Source organism: Pecten maximus, chromosome 1, assembly GCF_902652985.1.
Source record: "Pecten maximus chromosome 1, xPecMax1.1, whole genome shotgun sequence".
In the NCBI taxonomy this organism is placed as follows: domain Eukaryota; kingdom Metazoa; phylum Mollusca; class Bivalvia; order Pectinida; family Pectinidae; genus Pecten; species Pecten maximus.
In genome coordinates this window covers 16,696,798-16,721,118 of record NC_047015.1, presented here as the reverse complement: position 1 = coordinate 16,721,118, position 24,321 = coordinate 16,696,798, and the positions used below count along the sequence as shown (strand labels likewise).

The following is a 24,321-nucleotide window of genomic DNA, read 5'->3' as shown; positions in this document are numbered from 1 at the left end:
GTTAATTTAGCATTACTGCTATGCAAAACACGTTTATTGCACAATCAATATACAAAATTTGCGAATAAAGTAAATCAATTGATCATTTCGCATTATTCAAGGAGGTTGATGATACCGATATATGTATTTTTTTTCGTGCGACTGTACTTCCGGAGGTGTTGTTGGGCATTCATGAATCCCTAAAGGATGTAACGACCAGTCGCCTAATGGTGATGGTAAATATATTCAGGTTGATTTTGAATTTTGGTTAAAGCTAAAAAGTATTAAGCCAGTGCTCTTTTATTCCAATTTCCATGCCACGATTTCGTTCAATCATACTAGGCACTACATTTCCACAGAATTATTGGTGGCGGGAAATTTGATTTTAGATCAATCTGTTCAGATGAACTTACTTTGTGCTAAAATGACAAATCATATAACTGACTTTGTTCTCCATTGATTAAAGTGTACCATTAGGCATTAGGAACCATTAAGTGCAAATGTCATGGGAGAATTTACTTGTGTTCTATATTTAACCACATTATATTTGATGGAGATGAAATATTCACAGGGCACAGGGCATGTCTAGTATTTTATTAAAACAAAATTGCCAGAAATTCCTATATGTCACAGGACATTATCTTTAATGAAACGTTCAGACGTCCTGCTGGTTCGCGTCATTTTATTTTATTAGACCGGAGACATATACAACAAAAAAAAAACCTGCAACACAAAAAGCCTGAATTAGGACAAATGGACAAAAGTAGGCCGCGCTGCCATGAAAATCTGTCAAATAAGTTATTGATAGATTCTATTAATTATTCACTCTATTACATTGGCGCCCATGTACTATCCATGATCTTCTTCCATCATCTGTCCTCCGTGGTTTTGGTACCTTGGGGGAGGTCTCATTAGGCCACGGCAGAAATTGCCCCCACAGAAATAACCACGGTAACCACCATAGTGTTCTCCATGATATGGCCTGCGTCGAGGAGGTCCTGAAGGATGCCTCTGTCTCTCTTCTCCTTCAGTATCTTCTCGGACCTCTCCCGCTTTCCCATTGCAGTAAGGTGGGAGACGTCAGCCTCCAGGTCCTGTAGTAGCCTCGGTAACAACGGCGATCAGCGGCATACTTAAAGCTTGCTGTCCTGGACAGGGTTGCCCTCGGGTCCTGTCACACTAGATGCCTCATTACCCTTTTTTCCTTCTACGACATCAAACTCTACTTTCTCTCCATCACTGACACTTTAGAGGTATATTTGTAAGGGTTGTTCTTCGTGATGGCAGTCTGATGGACAAAAACATCTTCTTTGGTATCGTCTCTGTTAATGAAGGAGAAAAGGGCAACAAGGTATCTAATGTGATAGGACCTGAGGGCTCGAGAACTCCTGGGTTGGATCCCTAGTGGAGGCAGTGATTTATAAATTTGATTACTGATGCGCTCCCATTACATATATATAAAGAGATTTTATACAGAAAAAAATAGGTAAGAATTTCAATGGTGATCGGTCAATGCTTCCCTTGTCTTTATATATATGTGTAGGTATATCTGGCTATTTTTTAATATTAGACGGACATGCCTAGCTTGTGCACAGTGGGTAGGTGAGGACCTTTGTCACAAAAAAAATTGTCTAATGAAAAATTAGCCTCCCCGAGTATGACCCATCCTGCATATCCTTTACAATATAGGCGCGGGATGGGTCATACTCAGGGGAGGCTAATTTTTTGTGGGGACAAATATTTTTGTGACTTAGGTCCGCGCCTACCCCTGTTGATATATATGACTTTTAAAAAAAACAGACAATGGAATTATTCCCTTTGTGTAAAAAAATTGACCATTATGTTGCTTTGGTTAATTATGGGACCATGTTAAAAGTATGACACCCTTTTTTGTTACAAATAAATGTATAAGAGAAATTTATGTGTCACTGTTTAAAATTATTCTGCATTTGAGTAACTAATTTTTACTAAAAGTAGTAAATATTTCTTTAATGCAGGACTATTACCTGTAAAAGTAGAGAGTAACCTTACTAGCTCAAACTAGGGTGAATTTCCCTTTAGCCTAGTGGTAGGATGTTTGCCTTGAGAGCGAAAGGTTGCTAGTTCAAAGCCTAGCACGGCAAGGTATTTTTCATCACTCCTTCCTATTACATACCCATTTGCGGTGTTGTGCCCAACATTTACCAGTGATGACACTATTGATCTTTTTGAAACATCTAACATCTTTATATGCCCATCAAAATTTGATGGGAATAATTTGATTTTTGTATGGTGTATCGTCTGCTTATCCAGTGTAAAACTTTTGTTTGCAAAGTTATTTATCTTTGTTTATATTTCAGTTTATTTTTGTCAGGAGATATCTTATATTTTTATCAATATCTTTGAAACTTGGTAGACTCTGTATATATTGGATAAGTTGTGTTTTCCTGTGGCATTTTGATTACACAAGGTAGAATATTTTTGCAGACATTGCCCATTGGTTCATTATTTAAATCTTGTCTAGGGATCTCACCTGGCTCATTGGGTGGCACACACTTGCCTTTCACCTAGGGATTTGATTCCCCAATCGGACGTGAAAAAGTATAAGGTCACCTGCTTGACCACATGGGTTTTCCCCAGGTACTCTTGACCAGTTTAATTTCCTCACACAGTAAGACACCTTGCGCGCTTCCATCTAGGCCAACAAGCATGATTAATATATGTTGATGTAACTTCTTTTGCAATTGTTGTAAGATATATATAAAGTTTACAGAGATCTCCTTACCCTGTTTTGATAGATCTCTTTAGTGGGCTAATAATTTATGATACTAGTGGTGCTTTTTATTTGACTATTTTTGCCAAAGTTATTACCTTTACATGGAATTGTACTCTGCTAATAGCATATTTTGGTTAGACAAGTAATCTTGCATTTAAATGTTTGTATTCATGATGGTCTCTTAATTGATACACTAATGTTGTTTTTTGGCATAGGAGGGGGTACATTTGTTATGCCTTTTGGTGTTCTTAATTTTATTTCTTTTTGGTCCCATAAATCTACCTGGAATATCTTTCAAGTCTACAATTACATGTATGAATTACCTCCAGATAAAACTTCCATTATACTTAAGTTGAATGAGACTGTACAAGTTGTATGTTGTGAACAACTGTCCTTAGAATATATAAAGACAGAGACAAAGGCTAAAATATAATATAAGCTTTGTCTTATAATGACTATAATGCCATATAGTCACATCATGTAAAATATTGAATCAATCAGTATTTCTTTCATTTTGCAGAAACAACAAGAGGGATGATACTTAAACCATCAAGCAGTGAATTCAATGTTACATATATTTTTTTATAATCTACAGTTGATATAAAATGAAATTACTATGATTGAGAAACATCTCAAATACACGGACACATAAATTGATTAGACACAGGAGATGGAATGTGACTTGAGTGACACTGATGTCAACAGTGATATGGATGACTTACCAGATCTTGATGATCCACAAATTGTGGCTGGATCGGCTCGCCATATTCACTGTTTATCCGATAGCTCTGACTCGGATGAAGTTAGTCATAAGCCTTTGCACATTCCACTGAAAGAACGGGTTCTGAATTGCCAGAATAAAAAATCAACTAACAATGCTCATGACTTTTCTGATGGATCAGATATTGAAATTGTAGGATATAAAGCCAAGCGTGATCTTGCCCATAGTCCAGTTGCTATAAGTGATGAGTCAAATGACAGTTGTGTTGTGAGATGCCACAGCCCTAGTAGTGACAATGATTTGGAGCATCAACCTTTGTCCAACCTCACCAGGAGGGCATCCATGTCCCCTTGTACTCCTTCAGTTCACTCTACTGATCACATTGTTAGTGATCAGGGTGAACCTGGAACTTTGATTTCCAGATATACACAGCCTTCCCTACCTCAGACCTCTTTGTCAGCCATCACCTGTAAGCAAAACTCAAGGAAAAGAACTGCAGAGGAAATCCTGGAAAGGAAAAAACAAGCACAGGTATGTTGGGATGAACTTATTGTTGACTGTTATAAAACAGAGTTTGGTTAGAGCAACTTAAACATATTGGCTCCCAAAACAGTATGTTATACTCACATGTCACCATGCTTTCTGTAACACAAAAAGTACTGAACTCTTTGTTCAAGAGTTTTTCATCAAGAAATTTAGAAAGTATTTTCCATATTCTGAAATTTAATAAATTCTAATTGATTTAATCATTTGAATTGATGACACATTCAGTTATGTTATTTTTTTGTCAATTACATGGCATAATAATTTAAAAACCTTTGAATTGATTCAACAAATGTTTCGTTTGCAGTTTAGTATTTACAGTTTGTATTTAATATACCACTGTACAAGTGTTATAGATAAGTGTAGGAACTTCTATTGTAACTATTGGTAAAGTAACATGTTATAAACACATGTAGGAACTATTGTAACTATTGGTAAAGTAACATGTTATAAACACATGTAGGAACTTCTATTGTAACTATTGGTAAAGTAACGTGTTATAAACACATGTAGGAACTATTGTAACTATTGGTAAAGTAACATGTTATAAACACATATAGGAACTTCTATTGTAACTATTGGTATAGTAACATGTTATAAATACGTGTAGGAACTTCTATTGTAACTATTGGTAAAGTAACATGTTATAAATACGTGTAGGAACTTCTATTGTAACTATTGGTATAGTAACATGTTATAGATAAGTGTAGGAACTTCTATTGTAACTATTGTAACTATTGGTAAAGTAACATGTTATAAACACATGTAGGAACTTCTATTGTAACTATTGTAACTATTGGTAAAGTAACATGTTATAAACACATGTAGGAACTTCTATTGTAACTATTGGTAAAGTAACATGTTATAAATACATGTAGGAACTTCTATTGTAACTATTGGTAAAGTAACATGTTATAGATAAGTGTAGGAACTTCTATTGTAACTATTGGTAAAGTAACATGTTATAAACACATGTAGGAACTTCTATTGTAACTATTGGTAAAGTAACATGTTATAAACATGTGTAGGAACTTCTATTGTAACTATTGGTAAAGTAACGTGTTATAAACACATGTAGGAACTTCTATTGTAACTATTGGTAAAGTAACGTGTTATAAACATGTGTAGGAACTTCTATTGTAACTATTGGTAAAGTAACGTGTTATAAACACATGTAGGAACTTCTATTGTAACTATTGGTAAAGTAACGTGTTATAAATATGTGAAGGTACTTCTATTGTAACGATTGGTATAGTAACATGTTATAAATACGTGTAGGAACTTCTATTATAACTATTGGTAAAGTAACGTGTATATAACCACATGTAGGAACTTCTATTGTAACTATTGGTAAAGTAACGTGTTATAAACATGTGTAGGAACTTCTGTTGTAACTATTGGTATAGTAACATGTTATAAATACGTGTAGGAACTTCTATTGTAACTATTGGTAAAGTAACGTGTTATAAACACATGTAGGAACTTCTATTGTAACTATTGGTAAAGTAACATGTTATAAATATGTGAAGGTACTTCTATTGTAACGATTGGTATAGTAACATGTTATAAATACGTGTAGGAACTTCTATTGTAACTATTGGTAAAGTAACATGTTATAAATACGTGTAGGAAATTCTATTGTAACTATTGGTAAAGTAACGTGTTATAAACACATGTAGGAACTTCTATTGTAACTATTGGTAAAGTAACATGTTATAAATATGTGAAGGTACTTCTATTGTAACTATTGGTAAAGTATTGTGTGATAAAACCAGTAATGGTAATCTAATTTAATAATTTAATTTCTTTTTCAAATCCTTGCGAAAAAAAATTTGACATAAACTTGATTTTATCCTTTAGGAATTTCTTTTGAATAGTATACATATAGTTGATAAAATAAAGAGAGACGTGGTTGTTAGAAATGATAAGGAAATAGCTATAGGTCTTAAGATGGTGCGCTGAATGTCATTCACATAATCTTCAAAATGAAGTTGGATAATATAAAAGGCTTCTCCAAAAGCAAGCCAAATCAATATTGGTCTTCTCTTTAACTGTATAAATACATATACGTATGTTAAAACAAAAGAATTGTTTCATGCAATCCCAATCATTGAAATAACTTCGGATGATTGCATTGGAGATGGGTGTCACCTTATGACAGATACTGTTTTACCTGTGTTTATTATTTCACAGATCAAATTTTCATGACAGAGTCAATTGCCAATAAAGTAGTGAAAATATTTGTCGTCCATCAACTTTTTCTTTAAACCACTACTGGCCATAATGTACTGAATGGATTTTGACCATATTTGGTCAGAAGCATCCTTTGGGGAAGGGGAACTAATTTTCATAAATTGTGACTCTGCCCAATAGTGGTAATAGAAGTAAATCTTTAAATGCCTCACTTTTGGTCTTTAGTTGAGTGGTCTCCCCTGTAAGGCAGGTTTTGGGTTATTTCCCCTGACTGAAACATACCAGAGTCTTTAAAAAGTTGCTACTCCTGCTAATTAGTGCTCAAGATTTTGGGAGTGGTATGATATGACAGGTTTGCACATTGTCAGTATAATGTGACCAGGTGGGGTGTTCTGTTGGGTGTCTTGAGCAGCATGCTTCAGTGAGGTAGCACTATAATGTAAGCATAAGTTCTCAGCTATCACAAAGAGATGAACATTAATATACGGCAGCCTCCCAAATTATACATGCATACACCTCACGCATCCATCTCGCACACAGGGGAGGCCGTTCTTAAATGACCTTACCTGTTGATAGGACATTAAACAATACTAAACCAAACCATGAATCACTATCTGTTATTATGGACATAATTGATTTGGTCCATATTTGGTTTGAAGCATCCTTGGGTGAAGTGGAAACAATTTTGTAGAATCTGACCCCCAGGGGGCTGAGGGAAGGGCCCCATGGGCTTGATGAGCAGAGTCACAATAGAGGAAATTCTTTGAAATCATTCTTCTTCTGTAGAAATGTATAGTGTTTTGCCATGATCACTGCAATATCCAGGTGAACAATACAGGCCCTCTGGACCTTTGTAAAATTGTTTTTATGGTATAATAAAGTTTCACCCAGAATGCTACAGATGTGGAATTACTATAAAGACTTGATAAAAGAAGATTTCTTCACACATACATTTTATACACATGATGAATTTAGTAACAAATACAGTATATATGAAGACAATTTTTTTGCAGTATTACTGTTATATGCCAAGATGCCACGAAAGCCTTAAAGACATGTTGTTGAGTTTTTTTCTATATACATGTATATTGTAATCAGTTCTCAGAAGATATATTAATCAAAACAATATTCTGCATAACACAACTTACGTCTTGGTTTATTCAATGATACTCCTTAATTTGTTTTTTTTACATTCCTTAAGGCTTCTATGTAATACTTTAATAAAGTTATACATGTCTCTATCAAATTCCATTGTGTATATTCCATGTAATCTTTCTCCATCACATACTAAAACAACTGTATATCTGTGAAAATATAAGCTGAAAGTTAAATCATACAACTTCTGCCATAGTTTTCATTTGGTTTAGTAAAATACACCGATATTCATACATATTACAATATGCCTCTTCTACCATACCTGAACTGAATATTGTCTCCAGTATTTTTTGTCTCCTATTCTGTGAATCTCGGTTGAAATAGTTGTCTATTATAATCATAATCATAATCCATTTTATGATATTAATATATTTTGTCCTGATCATCAGTAATGTCCCTCTATTCCAAGCAATAATTATAAAACTTGATAACAAAAGTATATATGTGTATATGGCTTTATTTACTTGCAGTTTAAAGCCGAAAGCATCTTACTTAAAGAGTTGTTCTTATCTCTTATTTTTAAGTGCAATTTTGTTCTTGTCACTAATTTTTTAAGTGCAAATACTGGACTTACCTTTTTTCTCTTCCCTCTAAAGTCATTTCTCTGGGAACGTTCTCCCTTTGTCATTTTCTCTCTGTCCTCCTCAATGCATATTACATGTGCCATTGCATGTACTGGCATCAAATATATCAACTGACATAAGTAAGAATATATATGAGTCATGTGATGGAGGAATGTATAGCCTATATAGCTAGAACTAAATGACAGTAACTGTACCATATTGCTGAAAAATCTTGGAATAAAAAGAATATTTCAAAATCAAAAACAAAGCAAAAACAAAAAAAATGTACATTTACTCAATAATACTTCCGTGTACACTAGTTGACTTTGACAATGGATTATTTACCATGAGTAATATATAATACTATAGTACATAGATTGTACTTGTAATACATTACAGATGAAACGAGATGCTAAGGAAAAACAGAAGTTAGAAAGACAGAAATCAAAAGAGGAGAAACAGGTAGAGAAGGAGAGAGCAGCACTAATGAGAAATATAGAGAGAGACAGAAAAAAACAGTATGGTCTGCTGAAGGACTGTCTCAGTGTGAGTGATAAATCACTTTCTTTGTTAATTATTTTCTGACTTACTGTTTATTCAATGTTATTAGATGGGCTGAACACAATCAATCTCACTTTAATTATCTAATGGATATTATGTTTTAATGGGTATATTTTGTGATGTGACCTACAACAAGAGGAGGGGTGCTACATATACAGCAGTATAGTCCCCCCAGCCCTTCTAGGACAAGGATAATTTGTCAAGAGGATATATAGGCCGAGGATCTCCCATACTTATATAACCCAGCAATCTTTTTAATCAAATTGTCATAATATTGCTCTTTTGTATGAGTATGCCACATGGGGTCAGAGCCGAGTGTCACAGGTATCTGTAATTACTATAAGTAGAACTTTGATGTCCGCTCCAAACTTTATTTAAATCTGTTTCTCATGAATTTTTATATGCTCTTGTCATATTTCAAATTAGTTCCTGATAAGATTTTTGTTGTCAGCAGTCGGTGCCTTGTTTTAATTCTGAAAAAGCACATAATTGTTCATGTGTAAACTGATCATGATGATGATGATTAAGAACACAAAAGTGGATTTGTACATGAGGCCATGAACAACATACATTTTTATTGAAAAGTACATCTGTATTGTTATTTCACAGTTAGTTTTAATTAATTGACCTTACTTGGCCATTATAGTTTAGTTTGAATTAAAATCTTGGACTTAATGCCCTAGCTATGTGAACAATAATTGGATTTGATATTAGTATGTCTTGAGTGGAAAGTCTTTTTTTAAGTGTTAAAAATCTTGGTAAATGTATTTTATTTTGAAGTATGCATTTGAAAAATATAAATTTGGTTTGTGTGTACCTCTAGTTTATGAAGGTTGTCCTGGACACTCATCTCGTCAATGACCTTGGCCTTGGTGCGAGCATCTTTAAAAGCTGTGAGTCCCTTGGAGTACAATGTGTGGCTGAGCCCCAAATCACTCCCTTCACCATTACCTGGCAAAGGACTGTCACAGAGTGTGAGATTACCGAAGGAAAAGTAAGATAATTACTTGAAGGTCCTACACTAACATTCTGATGGGACGTTACCTTGGTAACTTGTAGGTCCTAACATTCTGATGGAAGGATATCCTGGTTTTTTGTAGGTCCTACTCTACCATTCTGATGGGAGGATATCCTGGTTACTTGTAGGTCCTACACTAACATTCTGATGGGAGGATATCCTGGTTACTTGAAGGTCCTACACTAACATTCTGAGGGGAGGATATCCTGGTTACTTGTAGGTCCTACACAAACATTCTGATGGAAGGATATCCTGGTTACTTGTAGGTCCTACACAAACATTCTGATGGGAGGATATCCTGGTTACTTGTAGGTCCTACAGTAACATTCTGATGGGAGGATATCCTGGTTACTTGAAGGTCCTACACTAACATTCTGAGGGGAGGATATCCTGGTTACTTGTAGGTCCTACACTAACATTCTGATGGGAGGATATCCTGGTTACTTGTAGGTCCTACACTAACATTCTGATGGGAGGATATCCTGGTTACTTGTAGGTCCTACACTGACATTCTGATGGGAGGATGTCCTGGTTACTTGTAGGTCCTACACAAACATTCTGATGGGAGGATATCCTGGTTACTTGAAGGTCCTACACAAACATTCTGATGGGAGGATATCCTGGTTACTTGTAGGTCCTACACTAACATTCTGATGGGAGGATATCCTGGTTACTTGTAGGTCCTACACTGACATTCTGATGGGAGGATATCCTGGTTACTTGTAGGTCCTACACTAACATTCTGATGGGAGGATATCCTGGTTACTTGTAGGTCCTACACTAACATTCTGATGGGAGGATATCCTGGTTACTTGTAGGTCCTACACTAACATTTAGATGGGAGGATATCCTGGTTACTTGTAGGTCCTACGCTGACATTCTGATGGGAGGATATCCTGGTTACTTGTAGGTCCTACGCTGACATTCTGATGGGAGGATATCCTGGTTACTTGTAGGTCCTACACTGACATTCTGATGGGAGGATATCCTGGTTACTTGTAGGTCCTACACTAACATTCTGATGGGAGGATATCCTCCTTACTTGTAGGACTTACACTGACATGGAAAATAAACTTTTTAATAAGTTTGCATTTAAATATTCTCATACTATACTTGCATCACCTGACAATAATCTTTAAACCAGAGATATTTAATGGAAATTGATTTATACCTTAATCTCCCCCTGACAATGTGCAGTTCTTTATCATTGGATCATTGTGACATTGACTTTAATCTTTTTTGTTTTTTTTTAATTTTTATTATCAAAGAGATTGTTTGAAGCAGTCAGGGGTGTTTTTAGTTCACCTACATGTACAAAGTCTAATCGCCTTTTATCCATTGTCATTCATCATCTGTTCATAAACAATTTACATTTGCCTAGAGACCTGATATTTGGTGTTTAGCATGCTGGGATGAAGGGCTATCAAACGTGTTCAAATGATTGACCTTGACCTTCATTTAAAGTCACAGGTGTCATTTTTATGTCATCTGACCCAAAGGGTCAGGATGACCTATAGCCATCGTGTTCCTTCCGTCATTGTGCGCCATCCGCCGTGCGTAAGACTTTTTATTTCAAAACACTACTCCTCCTTAACCCTTTGGTGGATTACTTCCAAATTTGGACCAAGATACCCAGAGACCTGATATTGGACCTATAGTATACTGGGGTTAAGGGCTATGAAGATTGTTTAAATGAATGAGCATGACCTTGACCTTCATTCATAGCCACCAGGCTCAAAAATGCTAAAATCTTTAAAATGTCTTCTTTCTTTAAAACAATACATGTGATTATTTCCTGACAGGTGAATACATGGACAAGACAGATGGTGGAAGATAATGTTCTTACCCTTATACCTACATCAGACTTTGTCCACTTTGTGGAAAATTTCAAACAGGTACCTTAATTTACAAACCTTGTTGGTTTTTTCTTTCACTAGGATATGAAGAGGATATTCAGTGGTTTTCCAATGAATATCACATATATTTCATGTTTGACTGAACATCAATATATTGAGTGCAAAGTTTTGTATGATGTGAAATATTCTGTGTGTATTTTGGTCAGGCTGTCTCTTTTGGGTTTGTAACAGTATTGTGACATGCCTTTATAAGTTGCCATTGTATGTTGTGTGCTACATGTATATAATATACAATTTCATTTCCATTCAAATATCATTGAAATGATTTGAATATTTCATGGCATTTGCAGTATGTTGGCTTTGGTATTTTTGAGTTCTGTCAGAAAACAAGATGACCAATATCCCTGTCATTTTAAAAAATATGTTTTTAACTTAAATTCCAGTTCTGTTAATGGGGGTGTTAATGGATATTGTTGTGTTAATGTTCCTTTATTTGAATATTATGTAAAATACAAAAAAAAAACTTGAAATGAAAGGCATAAGTATGTTGAACTCAAAAACAAGTTGCATCAGTATTAAAACCAGTAAGTTTTTTATCAGGTACAGATGGAAGAAGACCGAGGGCAGACAACTCTGAAGCAATACATACATACCTTACAACAGCATTATCAAGAGAAGAATATAACTGCAGTTGTCCTAGGGATGGAGAAATATTTCAGGTACAGGTTTATCTATCAGAGTGGTATCCAAGGGATTGTGTCTTTGCTCAGTCTCATATAAAATCATTTTTACTCACATTAAATTTAGTTCTGCAGAAGATAAAGCAACTTAACTTGCTATGTACTGTCCCCTGTTTGACAGGACAACGATATAGAGGAACAAAGCAATGACATGGTAAGTTTGTTTTCATATAGACATGTTACAGTCCTCTGATATACAGGACAACGATATAGAGGAACAAAGCAATGACATGGTAAGTTTGTTTTCATATAGACATGTTACAGTCCTCTGATATACAGGACAACGAGATAGAGGAACAAAGCAATGACATGGTAAGTTTGTTTTCATATAGACATGTTACAGTCCTCTGCTATACAGGACGAGATAGAGGAACAAAGCAATGACATGGTAAGTTTGTTTTCATATAGACATGTTACAGTCCTCTGATATACAGGACAACGAGATAGAGGAACAAAGCAATGACATGGTAAGTTTGTTTTCATATAGACATGTTACAGTCCTCTGCTATACAGGACAACGAGATAGAGGAACAAAGCAATGACATGGTAAGTTTGTTTTCATATAGACATGTTACAGTCCTCTGCTATACAGGACGAGATAAAGGAACAAAGCAATGACATGGTAAGTTTGTTTTCACACATAGACATCCTTTCTTGAGATCTTGAATCATAAACACTAATAATACATACCACAATAGGCCCCCTTAAGATTTGTGGATATTCTTCCATGCCTTCTACACGTATCTAGGGGACACTGAAGAGACCAAAGTAGATCTTTTGCATCCATTGCAGCTCTTTAATATTTCCTTTCTTTCCTCACTGCTTTGTCTTTCTGTGCTTTGTTTTCCTCTATAGGTGTCTCCTTGACACCTGTCCTCATATGACCCTGGCTTTTACTGTCTCTTTGACACATCCTGTTCTTATATGACCCTGGCTGTTGGTATGTCCTTGACACCTGTCCTCATATGACCATGGCTGTAAGTGTCTCCTTGACAGCTGTCCTTATATGACCCCGGCTTTTGGTATGTCCTTGACACCTGTCCTCATATGACCCTGGCTGTAAGTGTCTCCTTGACACATCCTGTCCTCATATGACCCTGGCTGTTAGTGTCTCCTTGACACATACTGTCCTCATATGACCCTGGCTGTTGGTATGTCCTTGACACCTGTCCTCATATGAGCCTGGCTGTTGGTATGTCCTTGACACATCCTGTCCTCATACAACCCTGACTGTTAGTGTCTCCTTGACACCTGTCCTCATATGACCCTGGCTGTTGGTATGTCCTTGACACATCCTGTCCTCATACAACCCTGACTATTAGTGTCTCCTTGACACCTATCCTCATATGACCCTGGCTGTTCGTGTCTCCTTGACACCTGTCCTCATATGACCCTGGCTGTTGGTATGTCCTTGACACTTGTCCTCATATGACCCTGGCTGTTGGTATGTCCTTGACACTTGTCCTCATATGACCCTGGCTGTTGGTATGTCCTTGACACTTGTCCTCATATGACCCTGGCTGTTTGTGTACATTTTCAAGTGGAACCAGTGACATCTTATCATGCCAGTTTGTAATTTGGGTCAATGTTCACAAGTTTGAAAATACACTTGGTAATTACCTCTCTGAACAACCAGAAAGTTCAGGTGTATGATATTACTGGGATAAAAGTTTAAGAATGACCAGAGGCCACGGGGAAAATAACTTACAAGCTGGTCCTTTGGTGTACACCTGTTATAAAGTGATAAACATTTTTTTTGTTTACATCATCATTAAAATTAATGATATAGTTACATTCAGAAACTATGTCTTTAGATTTTTTATTCTTGTAAATCAGGGATCAGAAAACAGCCATACAGAGGAAACACAAGGAGGCAGTGCGCTCTATGGAGCAGAGAGAACCCTCCCGACCGAAGAAAACGAAGACAGGGGAGACAACTACTGTGGTGTCTAGAATGGATGTTGAGGAGGTAGGTAAAACTCAATATGCCATCCCATAATTTAAAATAAACCCCAAAAGAGGTTGATTATTAATGCTTAGCTCAACATATCTTTATGTCGCTCATGGCGGGAGTCGAGCAGCAAATTGATTCTGTCCAGAGAAGTAAATGACAGACACACTTCCGTTCATGGTGAGTGCGCATACTGTAAATCACTTAGATTTCACAAATACTTACTTTTCCAGACATATTCACGCATACATAACTTCGTGAACACTGATCTAGAAATGAATTTAAATTTTCGAATGATGAGCTATTAGAGTCATGGTCTCTGCAAGACTTGCTATTTTTAATATTTATATTAAGGTGTTTTCATACAAATAATCATGAAGGATTTAAATTCATGATTGACGTTCCTCGTGTATTAAAACAAAAATAAATGCCACACAAAGTTTAAGTGCCTGCATACTTACACTGTATAGTTTAGAAAGTAGAATCTCCGACGCTCATCTGTGATTATAGAAAGAATTTTTTACAAATGCTTTTCAAGATTTTTAATTTGATGAAACTAATAGAAACTGCATCTGAAATTTGAAATAAAGATAGAAAGAACTTAATCACTGTAATCCTTGCCTAAATGCTCTCATTAGATAAAGGTAAAATTTGTTTAGAAATTGTGACTGGTGTGACTTATGGTCGGAGGGGAATTCGAATCTAGAATTCAGGAATCAACAAAAAATAAGAAAGAAATGGAAAATAATACAAAATCTTACTGCAATACAATAGATGTTTTCTTTTACATGTAATTATAGATTGTTATAAATTTTGCTGATAAAAGATTTAAAAAAAATATATATATTTGATAAATAATTTTATTTGGACTGTTTTATATATTTTCTTAATTTTGCATAGTATAGCATACAGTTTATACATAGATACATACTTAAATATTTAGTTGTGCGAGTCCTATAGGAAATAGACTGAATTATACCCCACAAACTTCTGTCTTTGGTGAGGGGCTTTAATGTCACACTGACATCATTCTAGTTTAGAACCTTATGAAAGTGTTTGATCTTCCAGGCAATCATTGAAACCCAGCTGCAGACAGGAACCATGGTACACCTGATTGAAACCAATGAAGAGTTTGCAGACATGGTAAAAACATTCACCAAGGCTGTTGCTGAAAAACCTGCGAAGTAAGCTGTTGTGGTTAGCATCCATGAATGTACAGTATATTCCTCCTATGATTAAATAAAACTTTTTAAGTCACCTGACCTGTAAGACAGGATGACCAATTGCTATCATGGTTAGCCCTTCACCAGGTGCCATCCATTGTGTGCCCTCCTTGAACTTTTCCATATTTTTGACATTCCCTTCAAGACCCCTGAATCTATGAGGGCTGATTGATAGTTGTGAATCTCATATTGAAGGATTTGAATGTTGCCGGACATATTTCATTTTTTTTCGACATAAACCCCTTCAGTATCTACACACATTTTCCAGTGGTTTTTAAGGGTCTCAATGCCACTTTTATAAGACTCATTTTCTTGGCTGTTCAGAAAGTCATTCACTGCATGTTAGGTTTAGGGTTAGAGTGCCAGGAATAGCTGTTTTCAGTTTTTGAAATAGATGGAAGTCTGATGCAGCGAGATCAGGTGAATAAGGAGGATGTTCAATCAATTTAAAGCCACGATCGTGAATGGCAGGAGTGGCAATGACATACTATTTCACCCAAGCCCTAAACAATATTGTCCATTTTGCAAAAATCGCTTGTCTTGTTTACTTTAGAGTGCTACCTCGTTGATATAAACAAACCAAATGAGACCAATTCCTGGGTACATGGCCCTATATAGTCAAAAAATAGTAGGACTTAAAAAGAACATCCTAGAGTACCTCCTTCAATACGAGGCTCACAACTTATCAGCCCTCGTATTTTGATGAAATTTTGAAGGAAGCTTCTATGACATAAGAACCAAAATTGTGAATTACATGGTCCCTGCCTCCATTGGCCCTTCAAGGCCTTATAATACACATATATATTAGGTTACGGAAAAGGGAGTAAGAGAGAGAATGATAGATGAAATGACTTTGAATATACATGTCATACCATTTAAGTAAGTTGATGATCAGTACTGCTTATAACTGTTGTAGGAAGGACAGACTGGAGAGTGTATTCTCCTTTCATGAGGATGGAACAACTGGTGTCAGAGTAGACAAGTCTGGTCATGGTCTTCTCAAAGTCTGGAAACAACAGCTCCTCCAGTTTAAGAATATCAGTCCAGACATAGCAGATGCAGTTCTAGCTGAATATCCTTCTCCTCGCCTTCTGTATAAGGTATGCTGACAATCCATACATTTACCAAACAAGATATTAGCTCAGTGCGATTAAACTTAACTGAGTTGGCAGAAAGGATCCTGAAACAAATGTGTAATTTAAAGGTAAAGTTACTTTACACTGTGGGCAGAATATCTTGGTTTAAGACAAGTGCACATTGTGAACAAAATATATCTCAGACAAAGTTCAAGTTTCAGGTTTGTTTGGTCAAGGCTAAGGTTAACGGTACTATTACTGGAAAATCCATTGACAGCACTTTAGTGGCTTCACTCTTAGAGGGATTTTAAACAAACTTCACACACAAAAGACCATAATGTCTTGGACAAGTTTGAGTTTAAGGGTTGTTGGGTCAAGTTCAAGATCATTATTACTTTTTTTTTTCCAGAAAATCCTTTTCAGCACTCTAGTGGCTTCATTTAAAGCCGCATACTCCAACAGGAATGTTTACATTTCGAGCTCATTACAGTTTTCAGACTTGAAATATACCTAACAAATTATCTCAAGTATTTATGAAAGTATACAGGAAATTCCCCCAAAAAATAACTGGGTCAGACAGACCAAGTTTCAATGCGAAATAGTCCCATAATACAATGGGCAGGTTATCAGTCTATAGAAAATGGCAGAACACCAAATGAGTGAGCCTGCCAAAACACAGAAGGGACTGGAATCAGCCAAACCCGAGAATTTTCTCAGGAAAGAAAATGATTCGTTGGAATGTAGCGAGAGAAGAAAACATTTTCAACTTCACCGATCTGAAATTTTATTGATGTTTTGTTGTATGCATATTGCTACATTTTAAAATAAATTATTTAGATGCATGTTAATTTTTTTGTTCAGTTATTAGGCGAATATTCTGTTAATATGTTTAAATGAAAGCATTATTAGGCAAAGTTCATGTGTACTTGATATGTAATCAACAGCCATGTGTGTAGTTTATGTGCAATGCACGTTGTTATAGCCTCGTTCTCGGCTCCCTGTTAAATCTTGTGATAAAAATAAATGTGACAAGTTGTTTTTTGATACACTGATTTCCAGGCCAGTGGTCATTTTAATCTTAGGAGAGTGTGAATGAGCCTCTCGGATTGTCATTTATACATGTGTGCAACTAGAATTTTAGGTTATTTGGGAGAATGTGGCTTTAAGGACCATAATATCTCGGACAAGTTTCAGTATTATTGGGTGAAGGTCACCATTACTATTTTTAGAAAATTTCAAAATTTGACAAGAGTATTACATGTATGGTATGGCAGTGTCCATCCAGATGAAACTTTTATTCATCCAGAGATCTCCAACTCTTTTCAATCTTTTTGAAAATTTATTATCAGGATATGTAGTTGTTTACCTGAATGGCATTTTGATTCGACTATTTTTGCAAAAGTTATTGCCCTTACATGTTTATCTCTCTAGATTCTCACCCTTTGTTTTCAATATTTTTTTCAATCTTGTAGTCTTTTTGATAAGACAGTTAATCTTGCTTTTCAGTTGTATTCTCTTGATACAATAATGCAATACATGATGAATTATAATGTTCTGCTCTGCAGTACTCTTCTTTTTTTATGTTGATGATCATGAAATCATTTTTTGTGCACCACGCATGATTTAGGCCATATAAAATTGATTAGTCGGTTCGAAGGCCAATTTTTGAAAAATAGATGAGGGAGTTATTTGTTTTTTATCATTTTGTTGAATACAAAACAGGTGAGGGCAATTTTTCTTTTTTTCATTGACATCAAAATGAGATATTTTAATTAATTCTTCTATGTGTAACAGCTTCAATATTTATTAATTTCAAACATGGCATTCTTTTAGTTTGTCGGGAAACGTCCATGTCCCAATCACCACAGCCCCATCCTTAATTGAAGTGTATAGTTCTGCCATTGTACAAGCTTCCAAAAATCCCCCAAGTATATTCCATGGCAGTATTATTGTTGAACCTTTCCATACCTGCACGGATATCGAAGCCATCGTCAGTGTGGGCCATTTGCATCAACTAGGTCTCTGTGCTTGCAACTGCTTTTCGTTTAATTTTTTTCTATTTGATTTCCCCGAGTTTATGATATTTTTTTTTGTTGGTAAATTGGTAATGCAGCTACATCTTTTGGATTCTGGCAGGCCTGAGAACCAATTAATTGATTTTTTTATGGCCTCAAGTGTTTGGTTTAAATTTTCTTGAATTACCTATCAGACATCGAGCTAGACTTTTTATTCCACATATAGGAGGGAATTCAACAACAAAATGTATGTTTTCTTCAGTTTATACATATTCCTTAGTTACTACTTTTTCAGGCATTGTCAGAATGTACAGATGAGACCAGTGCCTCTCGACTTTTAGAGAACATTGTGGTAAGTGTTGCCTTCCACAGATTATCGAGCACATTATCCAGGTGTTTAGAAATTAAATTATAAAAGTATACTGTCTCTACTGCAGTCTGTTTTAGAACATTTGTATGCTATAGTAGTAATTAATCTTGGACAAAAGTTGGTCATGGCATGGAAGTTATGTCTTTATTGAATCAATTATCACTATCAAATAGTTACTAGACTGACAGTTGAACCTCTACAGTATTTATTGATTTTCTGTCGTAACCTTTTGAAAATAGCAGCATAATACATCTGGTGGTTGTCTAGGGTTACTGTATACCACAGATAAACCAGTCATTGTAAAGGTAGCTGTGGTAGGACAATGAAATAGTATTTGTTAGCTTTCCTACTCAACAGTATTTGGCATGGATGAGGTGATAAATATGTTGTTTTGGGTATTATGAAATATTTTCTATGTATGAGAATTGACTTTCATATATCACAACCAGGTTACATTAAGTTCTGAAAGTGTGCAGAATTGTAATCGTTTCAGCTTCACTATATATAATCTTGTGTACAGTACAGTGGCTGACAGAGAGAGAGAGAGCAACATTTTTCATCAGCATGTTAATAAGGGAGCCATCTTGATTCTTCATAGCATGCTGGTTCTAAATTGGGATGAAAATGCCAAGACTCCCACAAATCTATAACATTCCAAACAAAACAATTTTACATTGTATTTACAGGTGAGACGTGGAACAGGTGTGCTTGGAACAACCCGTCGAATTGGCAAAGAAATGTCTCGTAGAATATACCTGTTTCTGATGAGCAGAAACCCAAATGTCATCATCAAATAATAAATATATTTAATTAAGGTGTTACATGTTAATGACTATGCATGCAAGTATTACATACTCAATTGGTGCAAATGAAAACTGTATCCATTTAAACTTATGTTTCATTTATTTATGAAAAAACAACAAAGTAACAACAACAATTTACTGAGATATTAACTCCTACAAAATTGAATACCAAAAAGTAAAAATAAACTTAAAACATTTCTATTTCTACTGCACAATGTGTGTAGTTTCTTTCTACAGATAATCTTGTAGCTTATAAACAGTCTATAGAAATGATACCATAACTACCTTTTAATTTGCTATTGCACCTACCTATTGCAATTTCCATTTACCAGTAACGTGATGTACTTAACACAGGAATATACAGTGTTCTAATTTACTTAAAATATGATACATTTTTTGTATTTGTTCTTTGTAAGGTGATTATCTTGACTAATGATGAATTAGATGAAATAATTTTATACATGGATCTAAATTGTTTTCACACTAACCATTGAAAAACATTGTACATATATGTAAACATAACAATGTAATTTAGAAAATAAAGTGTTGAATTTCACATTATTGCAGTCTGTTATATATAAATTGAATGAAGTAAAGTTCTTGCAAAGGACAGATAAAAGAAAAACGAAACAAAACATTTCACAAGGCCTTTCTGTCCTCTTCTGCTTCTTCAGTCAGAATCCTTCTTGGTTTTTGTTTTTTTTTCCTTATATATAAAACCCAGTTCTAATTTAAACATGATTCACCAGAAATCTAATATGTACAATTAAATATTTGAAAATGAACATAATGTACCTGTAACCTTATTTTTTTAACCACATGAGGAGCGAGCATTAAAGCCTTGATGCAAAATAGACTTTTCTGATTCAAACCAGGATGAATGTTAAAAAATATACAGATAAACATATTTAGTTTATTTACATCTTAAACATATACAACAAGTTAAGGCATTATTTATGAGCTATCTCCACTTATATCAAAAATAAACAAAGGATTAATATCCCTGCTATTAAAACAGTGGGACATTAGACCTGATTTCAGTTTGCTACACTGCCATTGTATGACATCCCAAGAGGTATTTGCATACAAAATAAAATAACTGTTTGTGCCCAGAAGAAATTACAATCCAAATTAGATTATAACTATAACAGGTGACAAAAATGAGCCAACGTTGGTGAACAATGCCATAAATCACTGGTATAGTTAACAAATTGATGGACACTGTACAAACATAGCCCCTGCCAGAAGTACCTATAGGTGATAATCAAACAACACAATTTTTAGTACAGAAATACAGAATTATCAATATTTCTGGAATGCACTACCTGGTAACAAATCTTGCTTTGTATGGTATGTTTTGTGACAAAGTTTGTACAGAATGAATGGGAATACATTGTACCCTTGGGAAATATTGATGAAAGATTAAAAACATATATGAACTTCTAAGATTTTGCTATATACCCGGTAATAAATTTGTTCACATTTGACAAAATTTCAAATACAATCATCTAATCTATGTATAAATAAATGTATAGTATACTAAAGCCTGTTTATCCAATTTAGGTCAAAAATTGTTGATGTCAGGAATCGGATTAAAATATATTTTTGTGCTTCTTTGTGTAATTTGTTCAATATATTTCATTAAAACATAATTTTATAAAAGTGATACTTTATATATCAGAAGTATACCTGTGCATCATTGTATAATTATCAATATATATAGAACTTTAATCTCAATGGTATTATTACAAAATTATGTAACAATCATCATATGTAATACCCTTTGATCAATTTTGGTTTACATTCCGGGAAAATTGTATGACAGTAGACCTTTGAAGTCCTGGTCAATATTGGATCCGGATTTCCTATTCATCATTATGATTTAACAAAATCACAAGTAACACAATTCATTTGTACATGTATTTACAACACATTAAATTTTCTCACCATAACTGACAATAAGGACGGCATGTTGTTTAAAATGCAAAACACAATAACATTAACATTGATAACAAAATCTAAGTGGAATAATTAATTACAAATGAAGCATGGTATTTATGCATACAACTTCATTTGTTGTTGGACTTCGTCAAGGCTGTTGACACCAAACTTTTCATTCTGTGCCTGCATTAGTTTGTAAATATTTTGAAGTTGCTGTTGCTGAATCTCGCGTTCCTCGTGAACTTGTTCAGGTGTCAGTTCCTCCACAATCTTCTTGTTTGTTACTCGTTGTTTGGCTTTCTTCACTTCACTCTGAATATGTTCACAATACTCTACAGGATCTATGTCATCCAAATTGACTGCTCCTACAAAAATAAGAAAATAATGTAAGAAGATGTGCAATACCTATATATAGTATACAGCAGATCTGAGTAAATGCAAAAAACATATTTATATATTTAGATCATCATAAAGGACTCAATTAAAGAGAATCTTGGTGATACAAATCAAAACTGACCCTATTGTATATTTTCACATCTTTGCTTGTGAAAGGGATATCAATAACTTCAGGATTGGACAAATATTTGTATCTACATTTTAAGGTCACCCGAGACAAAGTCTCAGTTGACCTATTGCGATCGCCTTTTGTCCGGCATCCATCGTAAACAACTTACATTTTCAACTTCTTCTCAATAACCAACAGGCCCAGAGACCTGATATTGGATGTTTAGCCTGCTGGCATGATTATATAAAGTGCTACAAAGTTTGTTCAAATCGATGACCTTGACCTTCATTCAAGGTCACGGGTTAAATACCGTATTTGACCTAAGGGCGCCCCTACCTTTTTTCAAGGAAATAAATCTTTGACCGAGTGTCAAAATGGTGTTCAAAAGTAATAATTCATGTGAAATGTTTTGATACGTTATGTGTTCAATGTTCTTCAGCAAATTAAGTAACTAGAACACAAGTTTTCGCCACATTTTGTCCATTCCTACAGATGACATGTCAGTGCAAAGAGCACCCGAAACTAAACACACATACAAATAATAACTTACCATCTTTATTTGAAGATAAAGTAAAAGACTTCATTCTTGTTGATAAATAACTTTTGTTCAGAACAGAAAGCTAGTAAAAGACATTGTAAATCCATTATTAGGTCAAAGAAAACAATGTCTGATACGATTTGGGAAATCACCTGTGTCTATATAAATAGAACACAAAAGAGTTCCATTTGAACATAAATGGTGGAACACACGTTCTCTGGTCTAAAGATCAGCTGGCATGGTTTACAAGTTTACACTGGAATATTCAAGTGATGTTTAAGCTTATTATATCATAATGAATAGATATCTTCATTTGGAATATTTTTATGACTGAATATTTTACCGTTTCCACAGCCTTGGGTATTCTGCTATCAGGTATAGTCTGTTTCATAAAACTTCAGAATAACTAGTCTTAATTAGGGTGCCCCCACTGTCAATTACCCGCACCCTGCGCCCTTATTAGGTCAAAAACGGTATGCTAAAATCTTTTAAACAACTTCTTCTTGATAACATAAGGCCCAGAGACCCAATGTTAGGTCAGTAGCATGCTGGGATGAAAGGCTTCCAAGTTTGTTCAAATGGATGACCTTGACCTTCATTCAAGGTCACGGGTCAAGTATGCTAATTTTTTTAAACAACTTCTTCTTGATAACTAAGAGGCTCAGAGACCCAATATTCGGTCTGAAGTATGCTATGATGAAGGGCTACCAAATTTGTTCAAATGGATGACCTTGACCTTCATTCAAGGTCACAGGGGTCAAATATGTTTAAATCTTTAAATTTATAACCAAAAGGCCCAGAGACCCAATATTAGGTATGTAGCATGCTGGGATGAAGGGCTACCAAATTTGTTCAAATGGATGACCTTGATCTTCATTCAAGATCACAGTGGTCAAATATGCTTAAATATATCATAGCTCAGGTGACCGTTAAGGCCCATGGGCCTCTTGTATTCAATCTCTCTTCATTCCATGTCTGGTGACCATCTGTCTAACAATTCTGGTTGTTGCTAAATCTGGAGAAGCACTAGCTATAGATCAACCATTCTTGAATTTCAGATGTGGGAGCCCCTTCCACACTCTACTTTGGGAATGATTGTTGACAATTACAAGCATCTATTTTAACATTTTTAGAGATTGCTATGGCTGTAGTATATCTCAGAAGGGTCTTTCTCAAATTTCACCTGTAGATTTCCCTTTGTCCTTAATTGTGTATGTTCCATTTTGAGACCGATTATAGAAAACAAGATGGCTAACAGGTGGCCATTTTGATCTTACATAGTTGAAGTTTGTTGACGCCATAACATACATTTCTCTGAAAGTTTTTTTTTTTTAAATTGAAGGCTGAAATGGCCATTTCAATTTTTGACAGTTGATGACTTGATGTTTATAGCTATTTCTGAGAAAGTTAATTCATGGATAATTATTGAATTTCATAGGTTCCACTTTTACGTCTTTGTTGAAGTTTGTTAACCTGATTACTCTTAGTTCTTGATGGATCTTTCTCCTATTTAAATTGATATGCTGGTTCCTCTTGTTTTCAAATTATTAACAAGACCGGATAACGGTGGGTGCCAAGATCCTGAAGGATCTTGTTTAAATGATCTTTGGAATTTGGTTACTGGATGGCGAAGAACGGGTTACCAACCAAGCATCAGGTGATCATGAGGGTTCCCCAATGAACTGTAAATATCAGGGTTACTGTCTTTCGAGTACCTGTGTGCTCTTATTTGCAATTAAACCTGTGCAATAACATAATTTATCAGGTAGTGAAAAAATCAAACTTTAACTTGATATAAATTTCACATCATTTGGA

General features: G+C 35.0%; 2 protein-coding genes and 1 pseudogene across 2 annotated transcripts in view; 1 reads left to right on the top strand and 2 right to left on the bottom strand.

Moving 5' to 3' along the window:
- Positions 1–141: 141 nt before the first annotated feature.
- Positions 142–20,078, top strand: LOC117326280 (crossover junction endonuclease EME1-like). The gene is made up of 11 exons (XM_033882959.1): positions 142–215; positions 3,255–3,986; positions 8,309–8,455; positions 9,294–9,464; positions 11,291–11,383; positions 11,945–12,063; positions 13,921–14,053; positions 15,104–15,219; positions 16,175–16,358; positions 18,645–18,701; positions 19,406–20,078. The coding sequence occupies exons 2-11, from the start codon at positions 3,405–3,407 to the stop codon at positions 19,514–19,516; spliced, it is 1,713 nt and encodes a 570-aa protein (XP_033738850.1). The 5' UTR covers positions 142–215; positions 3,255–3,404; the 3' UTR covers positions 19,517–20,078.
- LOC117331286 lies at positions 802–2,500 on the bottom strand (annotated as a pseudogene).
- LOC117326306 overlaps positions 19,815–24,321 on the bottom strand; it is a 5,270-nt gene continuing 763 nt past the window's right edge. Inside the window, exon 2 of the mRNA XM_033882997.1 lies at positions 19,815–21,828. Coding sequence (XP_033738888.1) covers positions 21,578–21,828 — 251 coding nt within the window. The 3' untranslated portion in view covers positions 19,815–21,577. The remainder of the gene's footprint in view (positions 21,829–24,321) is intronic.